Here is an 18,900-nt window from a genome sequence, read left to right as displayed (position 1 = left end):
ACCAGCCTTTGCCTCCCCTTTGAGAGTTTTCCAGTTTGTTGTTGTGACTTTGAATCCCATGGAATCTACATGAGCTGAGACCCCAAACACACACTGTTTCCTTTTGCTGACTTGGAAGATTCTGTTAGCTTGAAGCAACCCAAACATGTTTTCCTCTCAAAGTTTCCTAGCAAGGTCCATTTGCCAGCCCTGTAACACCTCCAGGCCGAAGGAGCAGTTGGCATCTTCAGCTGGAGTAGCAGCTCGACCAGGGGGATGGGATGGGGTGGAGAGATGAGTGTGACCACACAAACCCACTGGGCATCACAGCCCACTCCTGTGCCACTCAAAATGCGCCCCATGTCTGTGGTGGTTCCCTCTGCTGCTGTTCAGTTCTCAGGTCACTCACATCTTCAGCTGCTTTGCTGAACCAGAACCAAATCATGTAAATCCCTGTGAAAGAACCATTTGGGTGGGATTTAGCAGTGCTGAATTCCCCATTTAATGAATGCCCCACAGAGGACAGGACACCAGCCTTTACCAAGGGGTTTCCAGTACATTCTTTGTGGATTTTGCTATTTGCAAGGATGAGCTTTTTGAACGCAGATCCTGAAAAGGTGTTTTACAGCATCCTTGGTACCTGTGTGTCCCTTTGTGGCAGGAGGCTCTGCTGCAGCAGCTCTCTGAGTTGAATATCAGAAGAACAAGTCCAGCGTTGCCTGCATGGGCCAAATCATCTCCCTTTGGAGTTGCTGAGATCAGGTTTTGACCTTCATTCTGAAAAGGAGCGGGATCTTAACCACCAGATTTATCTTCAAGCGCAACGGAAAGCCCTGGCTGGAGGGAGCAGGATCATCCCAGGAGGCAGAGTGAGGCTCCAGGGCTGAGGGATTTCCCTTCACGCAGGGGAAGGTCAAAAGTGCACCTGAGGACGCTTCTCGTGAGCGATCGAGCTCCCGACACAGCAGCGGGGGATGAGATGTTTCGGCAGTGACTCAGAGGAAGAAGCTAAATAAACTCTTTTTGTTTCAAACACGGGATTAAATTCCTTCATGTCTGGACCATTGAAGGTAAAGCTCCTGTAATCTCCTCATTGCCAAACCCAGCCTGTCGTCTGGTGGCTGCCGGACCCGCTGGGACAGCGAAGGGACGTGGCAGGGACATGGGAGGTGGCAGAGAGGGGAAGAGACACTTGGGAGCAGAGCTGGCCTCTAGGGTTGCTGCTCCATTAGTGATGTAGCTCATGAAGAGTGTGGATCATCTCTAGGTCAGTGAAAATCCTGGGAATTCACAGGCTGAAGATGAAGGAGCTGAGGTGTTACCATGACTATTTTGCAAGGAGGAGGTTAAGCAACAACACTGTGGACAAAGCAGTTGTGATAAGGAAAACCCAGAGCCACCACAGCTGTAGTTGTTCAGGTTTTTGCACACTCCAGAGAAACCTGTTTGCTGTCAGTCTCTCCTCGTGCTGCAAAGTGCCTGTGCCTCTGCAACCACACACTCCTGCTCCCACCGTGTGCTGAAAGCCCTCTCTGCTGATCACAGGGGACAAAACACGAGCTGGCATCATTGTGGAAGCTTTCCCTGCAGGTCTCTGACATCCCAAGAAGGCAGCAAAGGCAGACGTGGCACAAGTGTCACTTGAGGGCCTTTGCTGGCAAAGCCTCACCCGTGAGTGTCCTGGGCCTGGTCTGACTGGAGGAGGGCTGTGCTGCCTGGTACTGCTGGGCACCAGCTGGGAATATGGGGCTGGCTCAGGGCTGCCAAATGTCACCAGGCTGGCTGAGTCCAGCTGGAGGCAGAGGAAAGGTGACAGGACTGTGGGACCAGGCAGCTTCTGCAGAGGAAAATGCCACACAGCCATGAACATCCAAGCACTGCTTGAGGCAGGGGATGACCCTCATCCATGGTAATTGCCTAAAAGTAAGGGGGTTTAGAATTGCTCTTGTTGCTTTCTGCTTCTCCACGGATTTTTCATGGTGCTGCAGGTAAACCTCATGCAAGATGTGCTGGTTTTATTGCAGGACTGATGGGCCCATCCAAACCACAGCAGATGCTCCAGATGTTTGTCCTCTTAGTTTTGAGCAGGATGGTAAATCCACAGGAGTGCCTCACACCCCAAGGACACCGAGCTGGTGCTTCCCAGACCTGTGATGTGATGTCATCTTCCTGCAGGAGTTTGGGGCTTAGGTAATTGTTCTTTACTGCACAAAGCCCTTTCAGAGGTGGATTTATTGTTCATGTTGCTGGGGAAATATCGGGTTAGTTGTTGAACAGTGCCAAAAAAAATGGGCTAGCAAGAAATCTATAATATAAAGACAATTTTATTGCCGATAAGCTCTTAAAACTCATTTTTTTTCCTGTTTCAGTAGGACCTTATTCTTCCTGATGAAAATCCGGTCATAGCATCTCTCATTAAAAATAAAATTATTTTGAAATAAATAAATATATAAAATAAATATCATATACATTTTATAAATAGTTTTGTCCTTATGCACAGTATCCATGCTTACATCTGAATAATGGTTCCTTGCCCCATTCCCACCCCAACAGCAGGAAGAACCCCACAAATCAGGACCAGTCCATGGAGCATCATCCATGTAGCAAACTCCCAGGCTGCTTAAGCAGGGCACTACTCAAAGGCTTTTCCTTAGCAGGGAACTATCCCAGCTCAGCAGCAACATCTGCAGCAGTTCTGTGGTCTTTGTTTTCTTTTCTTCTCTTCATTTTTAGGTTGTTCTGGGGCTTTCTTTTCCCCAGTGATCAGGTTTGCCCACCTGCTCATTCCTTTAAGCAACCATAACATTGAATATTCAGCCTCTCTTGTAGCAACCGGGTAACAAAAGTGAACGAAAATGGAAGATTAAATGTAGGGTTCCCTCCCTTCCCCTACCCCCGCCCCATAAATAACCCAGGTTCGATATACACTGGAAACAAGGAGGAACAGCAGTGTCTGAATTCAATGTAAGTGCTTCCCTAGGTCATCTACTCTTACAGGAATGATGGAATGACTATTAATAGAGTGCTCTGGGAAAAAGCTTGGGAGGCCAAGTATGTACACTGACACTGCAGGAACCATCACCTGTAGTGGAAGAGGTCTCTGTACATGGCAGGGATTTTGGCAGGGTCCACAGGCCGGGGTAAGAAGTGAGTGAATTTCTGGTGTCTCTTAGTCCTGTACCCCTCGCGGGGGGAGCCATCCTTGTTGAGGGCCACGTAGTACTGGCGCTCCGAGTCGGGGTGCTTGTACAGGGTCGAGGCGTACGTGTTGTACCAGTTCTCCTCGAACTGCTCGCGGAAAACGCACTCCCGGGTGAGCTTCTTCTGCCGTGGGCAGCGCAGCAGGGGAACAAAGAGACACTCGTGTTAAAAAGGTACAAGAGAAAACACTGGCACCATTCCTTACTTTATTTTTCTAGCATTTTCCCAGCTGCCTTCTCCTGGCTCCCCTGAGAATGAGGACTGTGCTGCCGGGGATGACTTCCCTGGATGAGAGCTGGAAAGGGGCACAAGTCAAGACTAAAGGACCTCTGGAGTTGGAGGAGGAAGGAGACAAAAGCAGGAGAAGGTGGGCATGGATTTTGCAAAAGTGCTCCATGAATAAATCAGACAGGCACACTACAAAGATCCAAACCTGTCCAGGTGTGAGTTTGAGCTTGCTGGGGTGGTCACGCCACCAGGCAGGGACACACCCCCCTGTAGCAGCCCCCTCCAAGGTACCATACACCCCAAATCCCCTCTCTTGGGTGACAGAAGCAGCAGGCAGCACATCTGAAGGGTTCTAAACAGGAAAACAGGAGCAAACACTGCTTTGGAAGTTCAGGGCACACAGCTGGATGCACTGAGATGGGAATGAAAGCACTGCTCAGGATTTCACCTCCTGGTGTGGCAGTGAGCTTTGATGGGAGGCTGTAACAAGACCCAGAGGGACGTGGGATGCCAGACCCCAGGGGACATTTAGGGTGGCGATAGGTGATGTGATGAGGGTATGTGGCTGATGCATTCCACGCTGGCATGGGGGGACAGATGGCACTGGTGTCACCACAGCCACAGCCAGCCTTCCCATCCAGCCCTTACAGCTGGGGGCTCTTGGCTGTTTGATGATGGACTTTTCGTTCATGTCCAGTGTTCCTTCCCTCTCCCTCCCATCTCCATGTGTCAGCTACAGGGATGTGCCTGGCTGCAGTGGGGAGAAAGGCTGTCCCTCTGCCCCACAAGGACACAGGTGGCTTTGCCAGCCCTGCTGTACTGTCACAGAGGGTCCAGCCTTCCCAATCCACAAGGGTATTGCCAGGGTGACTGAGAACCCTTTCAGCTGAAGGGCAGCCTGCAAATGTAGAGTGCTCTAATATTACAGCCACTGTCCCTCCACTGTAAACTATCTGGGCAGGGAATGTGTCCCCTCTGCAGCACACTGAGTGCTCAGTAAATATTACTGCCTGCAGTAGATGTGTTTTGTAACACAATCCAGGAGCTCACCTGGACTCAGAACCTGTTTTCAATGTTTTGCTGCTAATTAAATAAAGCCTGAGGTGAGTTGTGAGCCTTCCAAAAGTCCTAGGCCACAGCCTTGGCTATCTGAGACCCAGGGAACTGCGGGCTTCTCTTCCCAGCTCTGTCAATAAATACAGGCTGGGCTTTTTCCCTCCTCTCAGATGCCATCTACTTGGAATATGTTGGAACCTGATGACTGGCTGAACTCTGGCTGTTGCTCTGCCCCCATTCCCCCGTGCTGTACTGGGCAGTTTGGAGTACAGTGCTTGTGGAAAATGTTTGGCGAGTCTGGGGTGATTCTGCAATGTGTGATTTATTCCTTTCCAAGCCCCAGGATGTCCCCACTGAACCTGACACCACACAGGCAGCAGGCAAGGTGCTGCCCGTGACTTTTGCTGCCCTAAGTATTAGTGGCATTTCTGAAATCCTTGGGGAGCTTTACAGAAATGCTGGCATGAGGTCAACAGGGACAGGCGGAAAAGCTCTGTGTCCTGAGGGGACTCCACGTGTCGCTGTGGGGATGGCAGGCTCTGGCAGCATCAACACAGGCATCAGGCAAAATTGGCACAGAGGGAAATAATAAACTTGCTGAAAATTTAAAAATACTGCTGTACTGTGATCTCCCAAAATACCATTGTAATGCTAATGCTGTTGTCAGGCGCTGTTTTATGGACCTTTAATTAAGAATACTGTAGTGGCTTTTGAGTTCCAAAAGCCATCATTGTACAACCCACGTGTCTCAGATTTTAAAACTCCAGGGTTATTTGGGGACCTGGCTCGTGACGCCAGCAGTTTGGAGCAGCCTTTTGAGTGTGTCCCTGCAGCATCCTGCCCGGTGCACAAGATCCCAGAATGGTTTGGGTTGGAAACTACCTTAAAGATCACCTCATTACAGACCCCTGCCATGGGCAGGGACAGCTCCCACGACTGTCTTCAGGTCACTTCTGTTTCCAGATTCAGTGCTGTAAAATGTTACCCTATTTTTGTTTCCGTGTTGTAACATGAACACAGGATCTAGAATTTAATTAACCCATCATGAAACTCGATTCACAATCAGAGCTGCAGGGTTTGAAGACAAAGAGGGGGGGATACATGGGCTCATGTTCTCCAGCAGGCATGAGTGAAAGCTGAAACTCCAGGAGCTGCTGAGCAGCCTTAGAGTTTGACAGGAGAGGTGCTGCTCTAGCCCTGCTTTCTGAAGTGTGCTTCAGGAGATTTTGTGGTTTATGGAATCCTGGTGATTTTTCTTTTTTCTATTTTGCACATTTATAATTTTACCACTGTCTCTGCATTTAACTGCTGTGCTGGGCAGAAGCTGTTGCAGAAATGAGGTGGGAAAAGAACAGTTATGCATTAATTTGATGATCAGAGAATCACAGAGTGGTTTGGGTTGGAAGGGACCTTAAAGCTCATCCCTGTCCTGGGCAGAGACACCTTCCACTATCCCACATTGCTCCAAGCCCTATCCAGCCTGGCACCGGACACTTGCAGGGATGGGGCAGCCACAGCTTCTCTGGACAACTATCTCATATAAACATCAGCAGCTGTGTCTTAAATGCTGGAAAGGTCTGCGGCAGTCTCAGGTGGAAATGGAACAGGGAAAAATGAGCTGGGATTTTGGTTTACTGTTTGCCAAACAAAGGTTTTCTTACAGCTTCTGTGTATGCAGAGTAATGAGCTTTAACTTGTACACTGAAGCTTATCTGATGGTGAGAGGAAGTGCTGCCCTCTGCTTTGGTTTAAAACCGGTTTATTTGAGTTCATTTTATTTTTACTGTGATCCACCCTTAATTGAGCTAAATAATTAGGAATTGAGTTAAATTAACCTGTAGGAAGCACCTCTGCCCAGCTGTTAAAACCTGGCATTTTAACTGTAAGTCATAACACTTAACGAGTTTACACTTGGGGTTTTTAGTCAAAACATGGAAAATTTTAGCCTGAAAAGGGCACTTCTAGGAAATCATGAACAGCAGCTCTAAACTCCTAAAAGGAGTTACAGAGAATTTTACAGTAACACTCAGGCTACAATTTCAGCTTCTGTTGGTTAAAGTGCCATAATACAAAGACAAGACCTGCAGATAGGTGCAGACCTGACCATAAGAGGTGAATAAAACTGATGTGTTACTCAGGCTGGGTAAACACAAACAGTTCCTGGCTTTTTGCTAAATGTCCCCCTGCCTTTACCTGGCCATTGCCACACCATTTCTGAAAGGCAAAACCTCAGTGTGATGTCTGGGGGCTGGACACCACTGTGGGCTCTCACAGCAGGAGTGAATCCTCCCTCAAATCCAATTTCCTTATATATCATTTATGTTAAAACAGCAGTGGCATCAAGGGTAGGATGGAGATCACTGGCACCCCAAGGACGTGGAGGGCCTGTGACAGAGCAGCTTGTGACACAGCTGAGGTCACAGGCTGCAGTGCTGCCTGTGGGACAGAGTGGAATGAGCCCAGCCTGAACTTACCGACCCATAGAGCTCGCCTCTCTCATTCATGCCGAGGTAGAGTCCGGAGTCCACCCCACGGATGCTCACCAGCCCCACTGCCAGGCTAATAAACTCCAAAATCCCTAAAAAAGAAAAAAAACCCAAAACTCTACAAATCATACAGAGGGAAAAAACAACACCAGGCCTCCAGCAACAAAAACAAATCAGCCATTCCCAGTAACAATATAGTTCTTAACTCTATAGTCCCATCTGTGTGCAATCTTCTGATTTCCAGTCTGGGCTTCTCCCCAGCATTGTGAATTTGAGTTGCCCAAGTGGGATTGTCTTTGCTAATGAGAAAAGCTTTACAAAGTTTTGTTGATTTGGGTTTGGATTTTTTTCATAATTATCACCAAGAAGACAGATGTAGAAATTTGGGCCTGGCCACCAGCAATGTCAGAAGGCTGTTACATTGCTAGGTTTTATTCTGCACCAATGAGTGTAATTTTGTCTTCTAGAATAAGACAGTTGTTCTACAGATTTTAAAGTCATGGGTTCAGTAAAAAGAAGTGAAAAGCAATAGAAGAGATGTCTGTGAGGACTATCTTCATCCTGGCACTCCAGTGGCATACTTGTCAACCCAAAATGTATATACAAGCCATAGGGATAAAATCTAGCTTCAAAGCACATAGGTTAAAAATGCATCTTCCTTTGCAGCTGTCAGAACCATGGCACTGCCAGCCCTTCCTCCATCACCCCCTGCCACTGCTACTGCCAGAACCCCCTCCTGCCCCCTATGTCCTGCTGCCTGTCCCAGCCTCCTGCCTCTTCCCAGTTCAGCAGCATCTATCCCAGCCATCCCCAGCCCTGCAACAGCAACTGTTTTACCCATGGGCTGCAGCCTGCTATGAATCTCATTTCCTCTGGAAAGAAACAGCAGGGTCTGGCTGCTGCACCCCCACAGCTGCAGCTGTCTCAATGGGGGAAAGACTTGTAAGAGGAGAACCTTTGGTGAAGCACTTAAAAACAAACAGCCCCTACCCAACACCAAAAGTGGTGGGGACCTTCAATCTTCCCAGGAAGACTTCCTGAAGGCAGTGATGGGACTTTGTTATTATGGATTTCACACACTACCTATGTAGAGGTCACAGGCAGTTTTGCAGTGTCCAGTGCAGGATTAATTAGCTGGGAGGCAGAAGGAAGAGGATTTTCTTCATCTCATCTGATGACTGCATGTCTCCATTGACTGGAGGGGAAAGTTGCTCTAACCTTTAGCATGGCTCCAGCTCTCCTAATATAGCTCCCAAAACATCCAGCCCTGGGCAATTGATGCTCCGATCAGGTTACCTCCCAGAGCTCCTCTTAGAAGTATCGCCTTGGTTTTAAGCCACCGCGTGACAAGCGGCCACCTGAGCCAGCTGACTTCAGTGGCAGCCACAGCTCTGGGTCACCCCACAGCCTGGGGCATGGATGTGACAACTCTCAGATGACACTGCATCATTGCCTAAAAACAGGACAGCCCACACGGCGATGGACACCCCTGACCCACTTTGTGCAGTGCAGACTCATTGTCAGGTGCTGGCAGCTAAGCCGGCTGCAGGAATTCCTACCTACCCTCAGACCTTCTGTCCTCCTTTTCCCCTGCCTGCTCTGGGCTTGTGCATCTAATCCAGCCCTCCCTGAAACCAGCGGGTGCTAGGGGACATGAAATATGGACTTGGAGTGGCAAGGCCTGGAACAAACAGGGAAGCAAACACCACAAAACATACTTTATGGACCAGAGCAGACATTTTACAGGCTGAAATATACCCAGCTATACATCCTGGCCTGGGGACACATCCTGCCTGCATAAACATCAGGAACAGGCAGCATAGGCAAGGAAGGCAGCCTTTCCAAGCCAGACAGGCACAGACCCCTCAGTAGCTGTTGTGGTTTCTTAGCTGAAAAGAATCCCAAACAGGGAGGAGAGAGGTGCAGACGACGGGTGGTTTCCTCCCTTCACTACCCACCAGTTCTGACATGAGGGAGTTACTGAACTGCTGAGAGCTTTTTCCCATCTGCAGACCAGAAATTAGCATAGCCACTCTTTGAAAAGGAGGGAGTGAGAAAAGATGGACAACTACAGGGAGTGTAAAAAGTAAAGCAGGAGTACACAGATACACCCAGGAACAGGGGAGTGTTTCCTAGGCTGGAGACAAAGGAATATTCAAGTGAAACATATCAAGTAACTGGAGAATGGTAGATGGACCTTCCTGTATGTAGGTATAGACACAGTCCTCAGCATCAGCACTTTTTTTGTCTCCTGCCACTTGTGAGAAGCAGGAAAATGTTGCTGGTTCCACTGAGAAACTGAGGGATGTCTAAGGCAGGGGAACCCAGATCTTCTCCTGAGTATGCCCACACGCATGCTCTGTATGAGGCACATCAATGCAGGTCTCCAAAGACCTGGGAAGGACCAAGCCAGGAGCAGCATCAGCATCTTCCCTCTCTGAGCAGGAATGAGACATCCCTCACCTGGATGATATGGGTTTTGCAAATGAAATTTCTTCCAAGACGTGCCCATGACAATCTCTTCTGACAACCTCCCTTGCAGTATTCCTCTTTTCTGATCTCTGAGTGCCACTTGGAGACATGCATGGAAGATGACTACGTTGAAAGAGCGTTAAGAACGTAACTTGAACCCACAAAAGTCAGGAGACAGAGTGAAGGCTGAAAATATGTGGGCGGATATCCATCCTGTCCTTAACTCACTCCAATTGTAGACAAAATTGCAGCTTCGTACATCTGATCTCCAGCAGCACAGGGAGTGGCCACTGGGGCCAGCTCAAGAATTCTCTTTCCAATTGTAGCGGTGTGTTTTTGTGGTAGAATATGCTTTTGTTTTTTTCTTCTGCTTTCTTTTTTTTTTTTTTCCCCAGGACTTGCCTCTTTTTTTCCTCACTTTGATTATTCATTCTCTTTGTTCCTTGAGTCTTTCTAGATAAGACTTGGAGAGATTTGATTAAGACTCTGACTGGATTCATTTACCACTAAAGCACTGAATAATCTCCTGAGCTTTGCCATGGCCAGACCCACACACTCTCGCCTTACTCTAAACCATCCCTCAAAGAACAATTCAGCTCCCTGCACCTGTCTCTTCTTACATGACTGTATTCAGGAGCTGGGGTACAGAAACATCAGACATTGTATTAATGGCTACAAACCTAAAGCTTTGGCTAAAAACCTCAACAACTGTTCAGCAACAGGTGCACTATGGTCTGAATGTCAAAATTACAGCCAAACTTTCTCTGGAGGTCTCAGAAGCTTCTCTAGGAATCTGTGTAACATATCCATGAGCAGGTTTGTACCCCAGAAGAGCTTTGTTTTCTGCCTTTATTTATCTGCAGGACAACCTCAAGTCCCCTTTCTCTCCTCCACAGCAGTGAGTAGCACCGTTGGGTTCACTTCTTTAATGCTGCTGTAAAAGAGATGGGAGGCAGAAAAGGAGCAGTTCCTCCTGGCAGGGATTTACCTGGCAAATTTCTCTCAGTTTCATTCTGAGAAGGATCCTCAAAGGGGTGCTAATGTCAGTCCAGACCCCCTCCAGATTTTGGTTGTCCTTTATTTCTTTGTAGAGGAAGGCTCTGAGTAGATGCAGTGAGAGAGATACATTTTGGAAAACACTTTATCCTTTGGGGGTGACCTTGCCAGAGCTGCCAGTTGAGAGAGCGAGTTTGGGCACTTCTGTAGTGTGGCAATGAGCTTTCTTCCAAGAAACCTAGAGGGCTTTTCCACATTTTGCATTAAAGCTCCTCTAGGAAAAATAAGCTGCACTCCATTGTTCTTGCAAGAATCTGTGTTTTTAGAAGTATAAAATATCACATTCCAGAAGACAGGTGTGATTTAGGAAAGCTCCAATCCTTGACAGTTAAGAGGCAGTAGTTCCAGTGATTGCTCAGGCAGTGTGGGTGGATGATGCCAGTACCTCCCCTGTGTCCTACAGTCACACCCCCAAATGCTGTGGTATAAAAGGATCTCTTCTTTTAACCCTCACTCTTGGGACCTTGGGACTCTGTTCTGCATCAGCAGGGCTTTGGCTATTTTCCTCTCTGGAAGATGTGGATGTCTTGCACATCTGGTAGCTTTTGGGATGACTGCACATGGGAGGGTGCAGATACTGCCTTGTCTATACCTGAATCCCTTCCAAATGAAGAGACAGGGATGCCAAGTCCGGGTCTTCCCAACATCCCACCTGCAGCTGGACACGTGCCTGGGCTGTGGCATCACAGCCATCCATGGAGCACCTTAATTATCTGCTCATGGTACCAGCAAACACCTTCCAGCCACGTGGACTTGATCCTGGATTTCTAAGTATTTCTCCAGGTGCTTCAAGATTTAAGGCAGCTTTAAAGTGCTTCCCTGAACCCCTCGTCTACCTCCGCATCCCTCACCACAGCTTTGGAGTCCCCAGAATCACTCAGGCTGCCTATTCCTGTTATAAGTTACTTCTTTCTGACTGTTGCATGCAAAATTTAGGAATGCATCGATACATGACATCCTAATATGAACCATACCAGTAACATTGGAATTTAAATATTCATGGCTACTGAACGCAGATGGTGAATACTGTGTGCCAATATATTATTGCTTTGAGTCTCTGCTGAGGCAAGGCTTAGTCCAACTTGATCTGAACGCAAGGATTCCAGTCTAATCTTTTGGGGCTTTGTCTTGCAATTACAACAAATAACTATTTATTTTACACCACCTCTGGGAAAACCCTGAAGCAGAAAACTATAATATCTGAAGTCTGGTCTAGTTTACGGAGCTGGATGCGGACTGCTAAAACACTTAGGGAATGCCAACGTTTCGATTTATTGAAATCACTGTGTGATTTAAACTTCAGTGTGCAAAATCCATGAGAAGTTTTAGCATGTCTAACATGTTTTTTCCAAGTTGGAAAATATACTTGTTTTACTCAATCTTTATAAAAATGGACTGGAAACAAATGTAGCTATTTGAAACTGGCTGTTTAGGTCTACAAAGGTAAGGAAAAAGAACTGATAGACTGGAAACACTACGTGGCAGTTTGAACTAAAACCAACCAGATGCAATGGGTTTGCTTTCAACTCTTTGAACGTGGAAACCCATCGCGTATTACAGCATGAAAGGTTAAAAGATGGGTGTTTTCAGGAGGTAATTAAAGAAAGCTTGCCCCATGAGCACATTAGTACCTGACTCTGACCCGCGGGTTATGACTTTCTTGTTGATTTAGGCAGGGACATGCCATGCACACACCTGGTGTTTATGGAAAGATAAGCTTCCCCAATTGTTCCAAAAACCTGCCTTACACCTCCAACAATAGCAGCGGCAGCATTCCCGGAGCATCAGAACTGACTGGTTGCAAACAAGTAAAGACAAAAAAATAATTCCTTTCACCGAGGAGTTAAATCACTTGAAAACTATAAAAAGTCTTGCGAGCATGTCTTGCAACCTGTTGACAACATAGCTGAGATCACTGGCATGGGACTTGTTGATAGCTTATACAGACACCTGCGCTAGATGCTGGAGTAGCGGGAATTTCTCTTACTGTGCTCAAACTGACTGTACTCTTTCGCCTGTGGCTTGGGATGCATTTTTTGAAGATTACATATAGTCTCATTAGAGATCACTGCTCTTGTATGCCACTGATACAGGCACTGCATTCTTCCAGCTGTATCCCGAGCAGCAAGGTAAATCCACGGTGCTCTGCCTATTGTTCCATCTTCTTTCTTTCCGAGGTCCCCTAAGTGTTTTTTCCTCTTCAGCTTCCCCCTTTCCTATCCAGCAACCTTCCCAAACCCAGCTCCCGACACCCCTCCAGCCAACAGATCCCTGCCTGCTTTGGGGAGACGCTCTTCTAATCAAAGTCATGCATGTAAAAGAAAGCAGCTCACAAATATCTGCAGACGCCAGAAAGAAGGAGGAGTTAAAAAAAACAAAACAAAAAAAAAAAAACCCAAAAAAACAAAACCCTAAGAAAAGCGAGGAATTTCTTTTTCCAATCTAGGAATTTCCAAGGAATTCCAACGAGGAACTACTCTGTTTTGCCTCCCTCACCACTAACTTCAGAGACAGAGCTAAAGCTGGTCACCGTCCTCTTTTTTTTTTTCTTTATTTTTTTTTTTAAAGTTTTTCTTGCAAAGGCACGTTTTAGTGCACCTGCAGAAAGGCTGAGCGCCGGGAGAGTAGGAAATTGGAAATAAAAACTCCCGCATTGCTAGGGAGTGAGCGCATTTGTTTAGGAGGCCAATTATATCCGTCCCGGGATGATTTATATTAGCGGGGTAATTAGTTGTGCGCGCGGGGCACCTGCTCGGGCACCCCCCGGCCCCTTACCGAAGCGGCTGTGGTCCTGCCGGGTGCCCTGCACCGTGCCGTTGGGGAAGATCTCCAGGTGGAAGCCAGTGCGGCAGTAGAGCTGCCGCCGCCGCAGGATGCCCTTGAGGTGAGCGAAGTCGGTGGGGGAGCCCCGCTGCAGCCGCCCCTCGATCTGCCCCAGGCGCTCGTTGAGGAAGCCGGGAGAGTCGGCGAGGGGCAGCCCGGCGCCCAGCGCGGGGGGAAAGCCGTGCAGGTCGGGGTCCAGCGCGCCCAGGAAGCCACCCACCTCGGCCATGGGCGCGGAGCGGAGCGGCCCCGGGGGCGCGGGCAGAGCGGCCGCTCAGAGCGCGGGCTGCGGCCGCCCGGCCCCGCGCTGCCGGCCCCGGCCCGGCCCCGCGCCGCCCGCGCCTCCCATCGCTGGATCCAGTGTCCCGCCGTCGGATGCGAACTGCACTTTATATACGTACACACTCCCCTTACATTGACATATTGGATATTTAAATGCAAGCCACACCTCACTGGCATCCCCTTTGGCTATTGCTTCCCTCCCCCCCTTCTCTGATGCATTTGGCTTTTTTTTTTTTTCTTTAAAAAAAAAAAAAAAGGCAAGAAAAAAAAAGGGAGGAAAAAAAAAAAAAAAAAAAAAAGCCCGCTTCCCTCCCTCTTTTATTATGAAAAAAAAAAAAATGGCAGGAAAAAGCTACACATCGCAGTGAGGCGTAACAGCTCTTGGCAGGTCCCCGCCAGCCGACGATGAAATCATGGAGTCCCGCACGCACCCGCTCCCGCACCGCCGGCAGCCCCGGCCCCGCTCCCGGCCCTGCAGCCCCGACCCCAGACCCCGCACGGGCCGGGTCGGTCAGAGCCCCCGGAGGGTCGGCGGCCCCGGGGCTGTCGGAAGCCCCAGGGCCGTCGGTGCCGCCACCGCCTCAGCCCCGAGCGTGCCCCCCACCCACCACCTCCCGGAACGGACACGGTGCTAAAAAACAACGCATAAGGAGAGGGTCGCGACGCGTTTTTCAGCCGAACGTGTTAAAAACGGAATGCGGTCTTTCTGAAAGGCGATCCCACGGGCTGTACGGCCGGGTTACAGCCGCCGGGAGGGGAGGGAGCCCGCGGCGGGGCCGGGCAGTGCCTTTCGCTCTCCCTCCCCACCTTCCCCATGTTGGAAACAGGTGTTTCCGCGCTCTCCCGGCCCGCCGACACCGTATCTGTGCCGGCAGCTGCGGCCGCGCCGCAGACAGACGGAGCCGGGCGGGGCGGAGCGGAGCGGAGCGGGGGAACCGGCGGGAAGAGGGCACAGACGGGCCGGGAGGGACCGAGGGCAGGGAGCGCCCCCGCCCTGCCCGGCAGGCGGCGCTGCTGCTCGCGCCGCGCCGCCCCGGGGCGCTGGGCCCATCGCGGATGCTGAGGGGGCCCAGGTGGGCCCGGGTTCGGCCTGGATTGTCGTGTCCCTGGAGCGGGGTGTCGCCCGCGCCCTCTGCCGTGCCCCGCCAGGGGACAGAGACCCCACAAACAAACAACCACAAGCACCCAAAACTGCCCCCAGGCCACCAGCCCGCTCTGCTGCAGCGGTTCCTCCGGGTGGCATCAGCGTGCAGAGCTGAGGCCGTCGGTGATGTCCACCCCAGCGGGTCTCCCCACGGGTTATCCCCACCGTGGGGTCTCCTCCCAAGCGGGTATCCTCTCAGAGGGTCTCTCCCCTCAGTGGGTCCCCTCATACTGGGTATTCCCTCAGCGGGTTTCTCCCCTTATCTGGTCTCTTACTTCAGCAGATCTCTCTGGAGTGTCTCTCTCCTCATAGCGGGTGTCTTCTCCCCGGGTTATCCCCACCGTGGGGTCTCCTCCCAAGCGGGTATCCTCTCAGAGGGTCTCTCCCCTCAGTGGGTCCCCTCATACTGGGTATTCCCTCAGCGGGTTTCTCCCCTTATCTGGTCTCTTACTTCAGCAGATCTCTCTGGAGTGTCTCTCTCCTCATAGCGGGCAAGCAAGCAAGTCTTCTCTCAGAAGTTCTCTCAGTAGGTTTTCTCCTCAGCAAGTCTACCACACTGTGGAAGAGAGCTCAGAAGGTCTGTCACTTGAGAAAGTCTCTCCCTTCCAGGGCATTTTCCTTCAGGGGGCTCCCACTTCAGTGGGACTATCCCCTCATCAGGTCTCTTCCCTCTGAAAGTTTATCCCTTGGCAGATCTAAGCCCTCAGCAAGTCTTTCCTCTTGGAGAGTGTCTGCCCTGCTGTGGATATGCTCTCAGTGGCTCCCGCCATAGTGGGTCTCTGCCCTCAGAGACTGTCTTCCCTGCTGTGGATTCTCCCTCAGAGGGTCCCCACCATGGCAGGTCTTCCCTCAGAGGGTCTCTCCCCTCAGAAACAGTCTCCACCGCAGTGTGTTCCCCCTATTGTGAGTCTCCCCTCAGTGCATCTCTTCCCTCAGCAAGTCTATCCCATGGTGAGTCTCCCTGCAATGTGTCTCTCCCCTCAGACTGTGTGGATACACCATCCCCTCAATGGGTGTCTCCCTCACAATGATTCCTGATCAGGGGGTTCCAGCCATGCCAGGTCTCTCCCCGCAGAGAGTGTCTCCCACACCGTGGATGTGTTCTTACTCCACCATTGTGGGTCTCCCCTGAGAGTGTCTCTCCCCTTAGCAGATCTCTTCCTCAGCAAGTCTATCCCATGGTGAGTCTCCCCGTAATGTGTCTGCCCCGCAGTAGATTCCCCCTCAGAATGTTCCCGCCATGGTCGGTCTCCCCTCAGTGTGTCTCTCCCATCAGAAAGTCTCTCCCCATCAGGAGGTTCCTGCCATGATGGGTCTCCCCTCAGCAGGTCTCCCAACTTGGAGAGGGTCTCTCTCACAGTGGATTCCTCCTAAGTGGGTTCCTGCCATGGGGAGAAAATCTCTCCCCCTCCGGTGGGTTCCCACCATGGTGGGTGTCTCCCCCTCAGGTGGTTTCCCACCATGGGGGGTCTGTTCCCCTCAGCTGGGTTCCCACCATGGTGGGTCTCCCCTCAGCAGGTCTCTTCCCCTCAGTAAGGTGCTGCTCCCCACATCACCCCAGAGGGAGGGTTAAAATGGTCCCTGCTTGCAGGTCCTTTCCCCCAGACCCAGGCAGTGTTCTCTTGTGAAGACATGAAGGAAATTGTGATACAGTGATATGAAACATCCACCCGTGTGTCTGCAGTGGATGAGGAGTCTGGTTTTTAAATGGGGTTTGGGGTGGTTTTCCTGTCAGAGCTGTGGCTATAAAAGGGGTGTTGATGCAGAATTTGACACATGAAGACTAAACTTACGCTTTTTGTAGAAATATAGGCTGTTTCAGAGGTAGTGAAATCTACTGAAGTGAGTTTGTTGACTATTTGTTTGTTATGTTTGGTTACACGAAGGTACCACTGCCTGAGGAGTTCAAGCATCCTACTGCAAAAATTATGGTTTTATTGCTGTAGTATCTATATGAAGACTCAGGTGTGATGAGGTAACTGAAGGAAATTGTGCTTTGGTGAAAATGACAGAGGTCCAAGATGAGGAGGGGCCAGACACAGCTGATGGGACACCCCAAACCTGGAATTGCTGTTAAGGATGTAACCTGTAAAGGCTATGATTTTAATGTATAAGATTAATGTAAAGTGAATGATCCTGTTGCAATCAAAGACTCTCTTCTGTGAAACCTGGTTTTGCTGGTGTAAGTGTGAGGTTTGCCTGTGGATCCATAACAAATTCAATTTTTTGAATCCTTATTTCTGCACATGTCTGAGGGCTGATCCCAGGAGGATTAAGAAGCGAGGAAGACCTAGTTTCCACAGTGCAGGACTAGCCAAACTCTGCAGAGGCCTCTGCTACGAACTTCAATCTCTTCTGGATCTGTCTACAATATCCTTAAACCCAAATCCACACAAGCACTTAGTGGAACACTTAGGAAACTGAAAAAGGTAACAGAGTTCAATTACACTCCAGTAAAATCCAAGATAAAGTAAAAACCCACAAACCTTCATGCTTAACTAATGTATAACAAAAGCAGCACAATCCCCCATCCAAGCTGACATTCCTCACTTAACTCTCCTGATTATGGTCAGCTTTTGAAGTGTCTGCAATACATTTTATTGAGAAATCGTACATGCTGGTACAACATGTTCTATTTAGGCACAACAGGATGTGGAAAAGGTAGCTTTGCATCTTTCTTTTTTCTTTTTTTTTTTTTTTCTTTTTTGTCTTTAATTTCCTGGTTTATTTATGTTTTTACTAAGCTGAGGAAAAAAGCAGAGATTTGTGCCCTTTGTTTTTGAACAGAAAGAGGGATGTATTTTAAGTACTGAAAGTTAGAATGACTCCTCCAAAAGCAGAAACAAGTTCAGTGATTTTTTTATCTATGACATAGAACACAGTTCTGTACTCAGTAATTTCTTAAAGGAGGACAAAAACTTATGTAAGGTTTGTGTCACAGAACATAAGAGTGTTACAAAATTAACTTTCTGCTCTGTCTTCCAGTTTTCAGAAGAATTAGCAATGATTTTTACACCCAGTTTGCTAAAACAGACCTTGTAGACTCCTTCCACATGCTGTAGAAATGTATTTAGTGAGGTAGTAAAAATATTAATGGCATTTACTGTCAGAGTAATTTCTATCCATAGAGAGTAGCCACATTTGGTATCTAGCTATAAAATCAAAGGAAGAGCAGGACTGAGATCTGAACAGTAAATAAATTAGAAAAGAATAAGATAAATAACTGCAATGAACCAACCTGGTATCTGAGCTACTAGATACTGCATATCCTCTGCCTGGGGCTATTCCATTTGGTAAAGAAAAGATCAAGACAGCTGAAATAATTTGAAGTAGCAATGGCCATGAATGCAAAAACAGATGTGAAGAATATCTGAGGATAAAGAAACAACAGAGCCTTGAGCTTTAATAAATAATACTTCTGTTTCCTTAGCACTTCCCACCTTGGGATCTTACAGCAATCTATGTACACTAATTAATTAAGACTCACAACCAAGGTCACTGTGCAGCTCCTTTTCCCTGGACAGTCTCCTTTTCCACTAAGGTTGTTCAAAGGATATTGATGGCTTTCTGTATTTGTTTGGGATTTTGGATGCATAGCAGCCCTGCTGGAGCAGAAGCTCTGACCAGGTTTCTATATATCCAGAAACCAGACACGTCCACCGTGAGCCTTTCTGCCTTTTGTGGTGTGGTGACCATCTGTGCTGCACATGCAAGGAATGTCTGAGCTCTCCGGGCAGATAAACAGGGCAATCTCCTTTGTGAGGGGGTGAATAAGCAAATTTTCTTAAGGGGAACAGAGGATGGTTTATTGGTTTTTATCTTTGATTGGTTTTACTTAAGCTACTATTATTATTATCATCTTTTGTAGTACCACTTCCAGGCCACAGACCCTGTTTGTGCTGGATACTGCATTAACAAGCATGTAACAAACCTGAGTGCTTGACCTGAGGAATCTCACTGCTCTGCCTTGTGGAAGGATTCGTACTGTAAGGCAACAGAATCTCCATCAAGGTATAGAACTAGGTGTAAAAGTATTTGGCACGTTTAGAATTGGTGGCAAAATGAAGGTAAGGGTCTAAAGGATAAAGTTTTGAACTTGCCTACCTGGGTCTTGGAATCAGATGCCTAAATAAATGTTGTGACTTTCAAAAGAGGAAGTACCCAGCTCTTCCA

The 18,900-nt window shown here is 48.7% G+C and overlaps 1 protein-coding gene across 1 annotated transcript; it reads right to left on the bottom strand.

Annotated features, from left to right (window-relative positions):
* Positions 1-2,285: 2,285 nt before the first annotated feature.
* FGF16 (fibroblast growth factor 16) lies at positions 2,286-13,678 on the bottom strand. Its single transcript, XM_041484636.1, has 3 exons — positions 13,254-13,678; positions 6,939-7,042; positions 2,286-3,303 (listed from the first exon to the last, which is right to left on the bottom strand). The coding sequence occupies exons 1-3, from the start codon at positions 13,528-13,530 to the stop codon at positions 3,058-3,060; spliced, it is 627 nt and encodes a 208-aa protein (XP_041340570.1). The 5' UTR covers positions 13,531-13,678; the 3' UTR covers positions 2,286-3,057.
* Positions 13,679-18,900: the final 5,222 nt, after the last annotated feature.

The sequence above is a fragment of the Pyrgilauda ruficollis genome, unplaced genomic scaffold (genome assembly GCF_017590135.1).
Source record: "Pyrgilauda ruficollis isolate IOZ18807 unplaced genomic scaffold, ASM1759013v1 scaffold67, whole genome shotgun sequence".
NCBI lineage: Eukaryota > Metazoa > Chordata > Aves > Passeriformes > Passeridae > Pyrgilauda > Pyrgilauda ruficollis.
This window is presented reverse-complemented; position numbering and strand designations above follow the sequence as displayed.

Coding starts and splice junctions, on each gene's coding strand:
- FGF16 (XM_041484636.1), bottom strand. CDS start 13,530: ATGGCCGAGGTGGGTGGCTTCCTGGGCGCGCTGGACCCCGACCTGCAC. Junction 7,043..13,253: donor GCAGGACCACAGCCGCTTCG/GTAAGGGGCCGG, acceptor TTTCTTTTTTAG/GGATTTTGGAGTTTATTAGC. Junction 3,304..6,938: donor GAGGCGAGCTCTATGGGTCG/GTAAGTTCAGGC, acceptor TGCCCACGGCAG/AAGAAGCTCACCCGGGAGTG.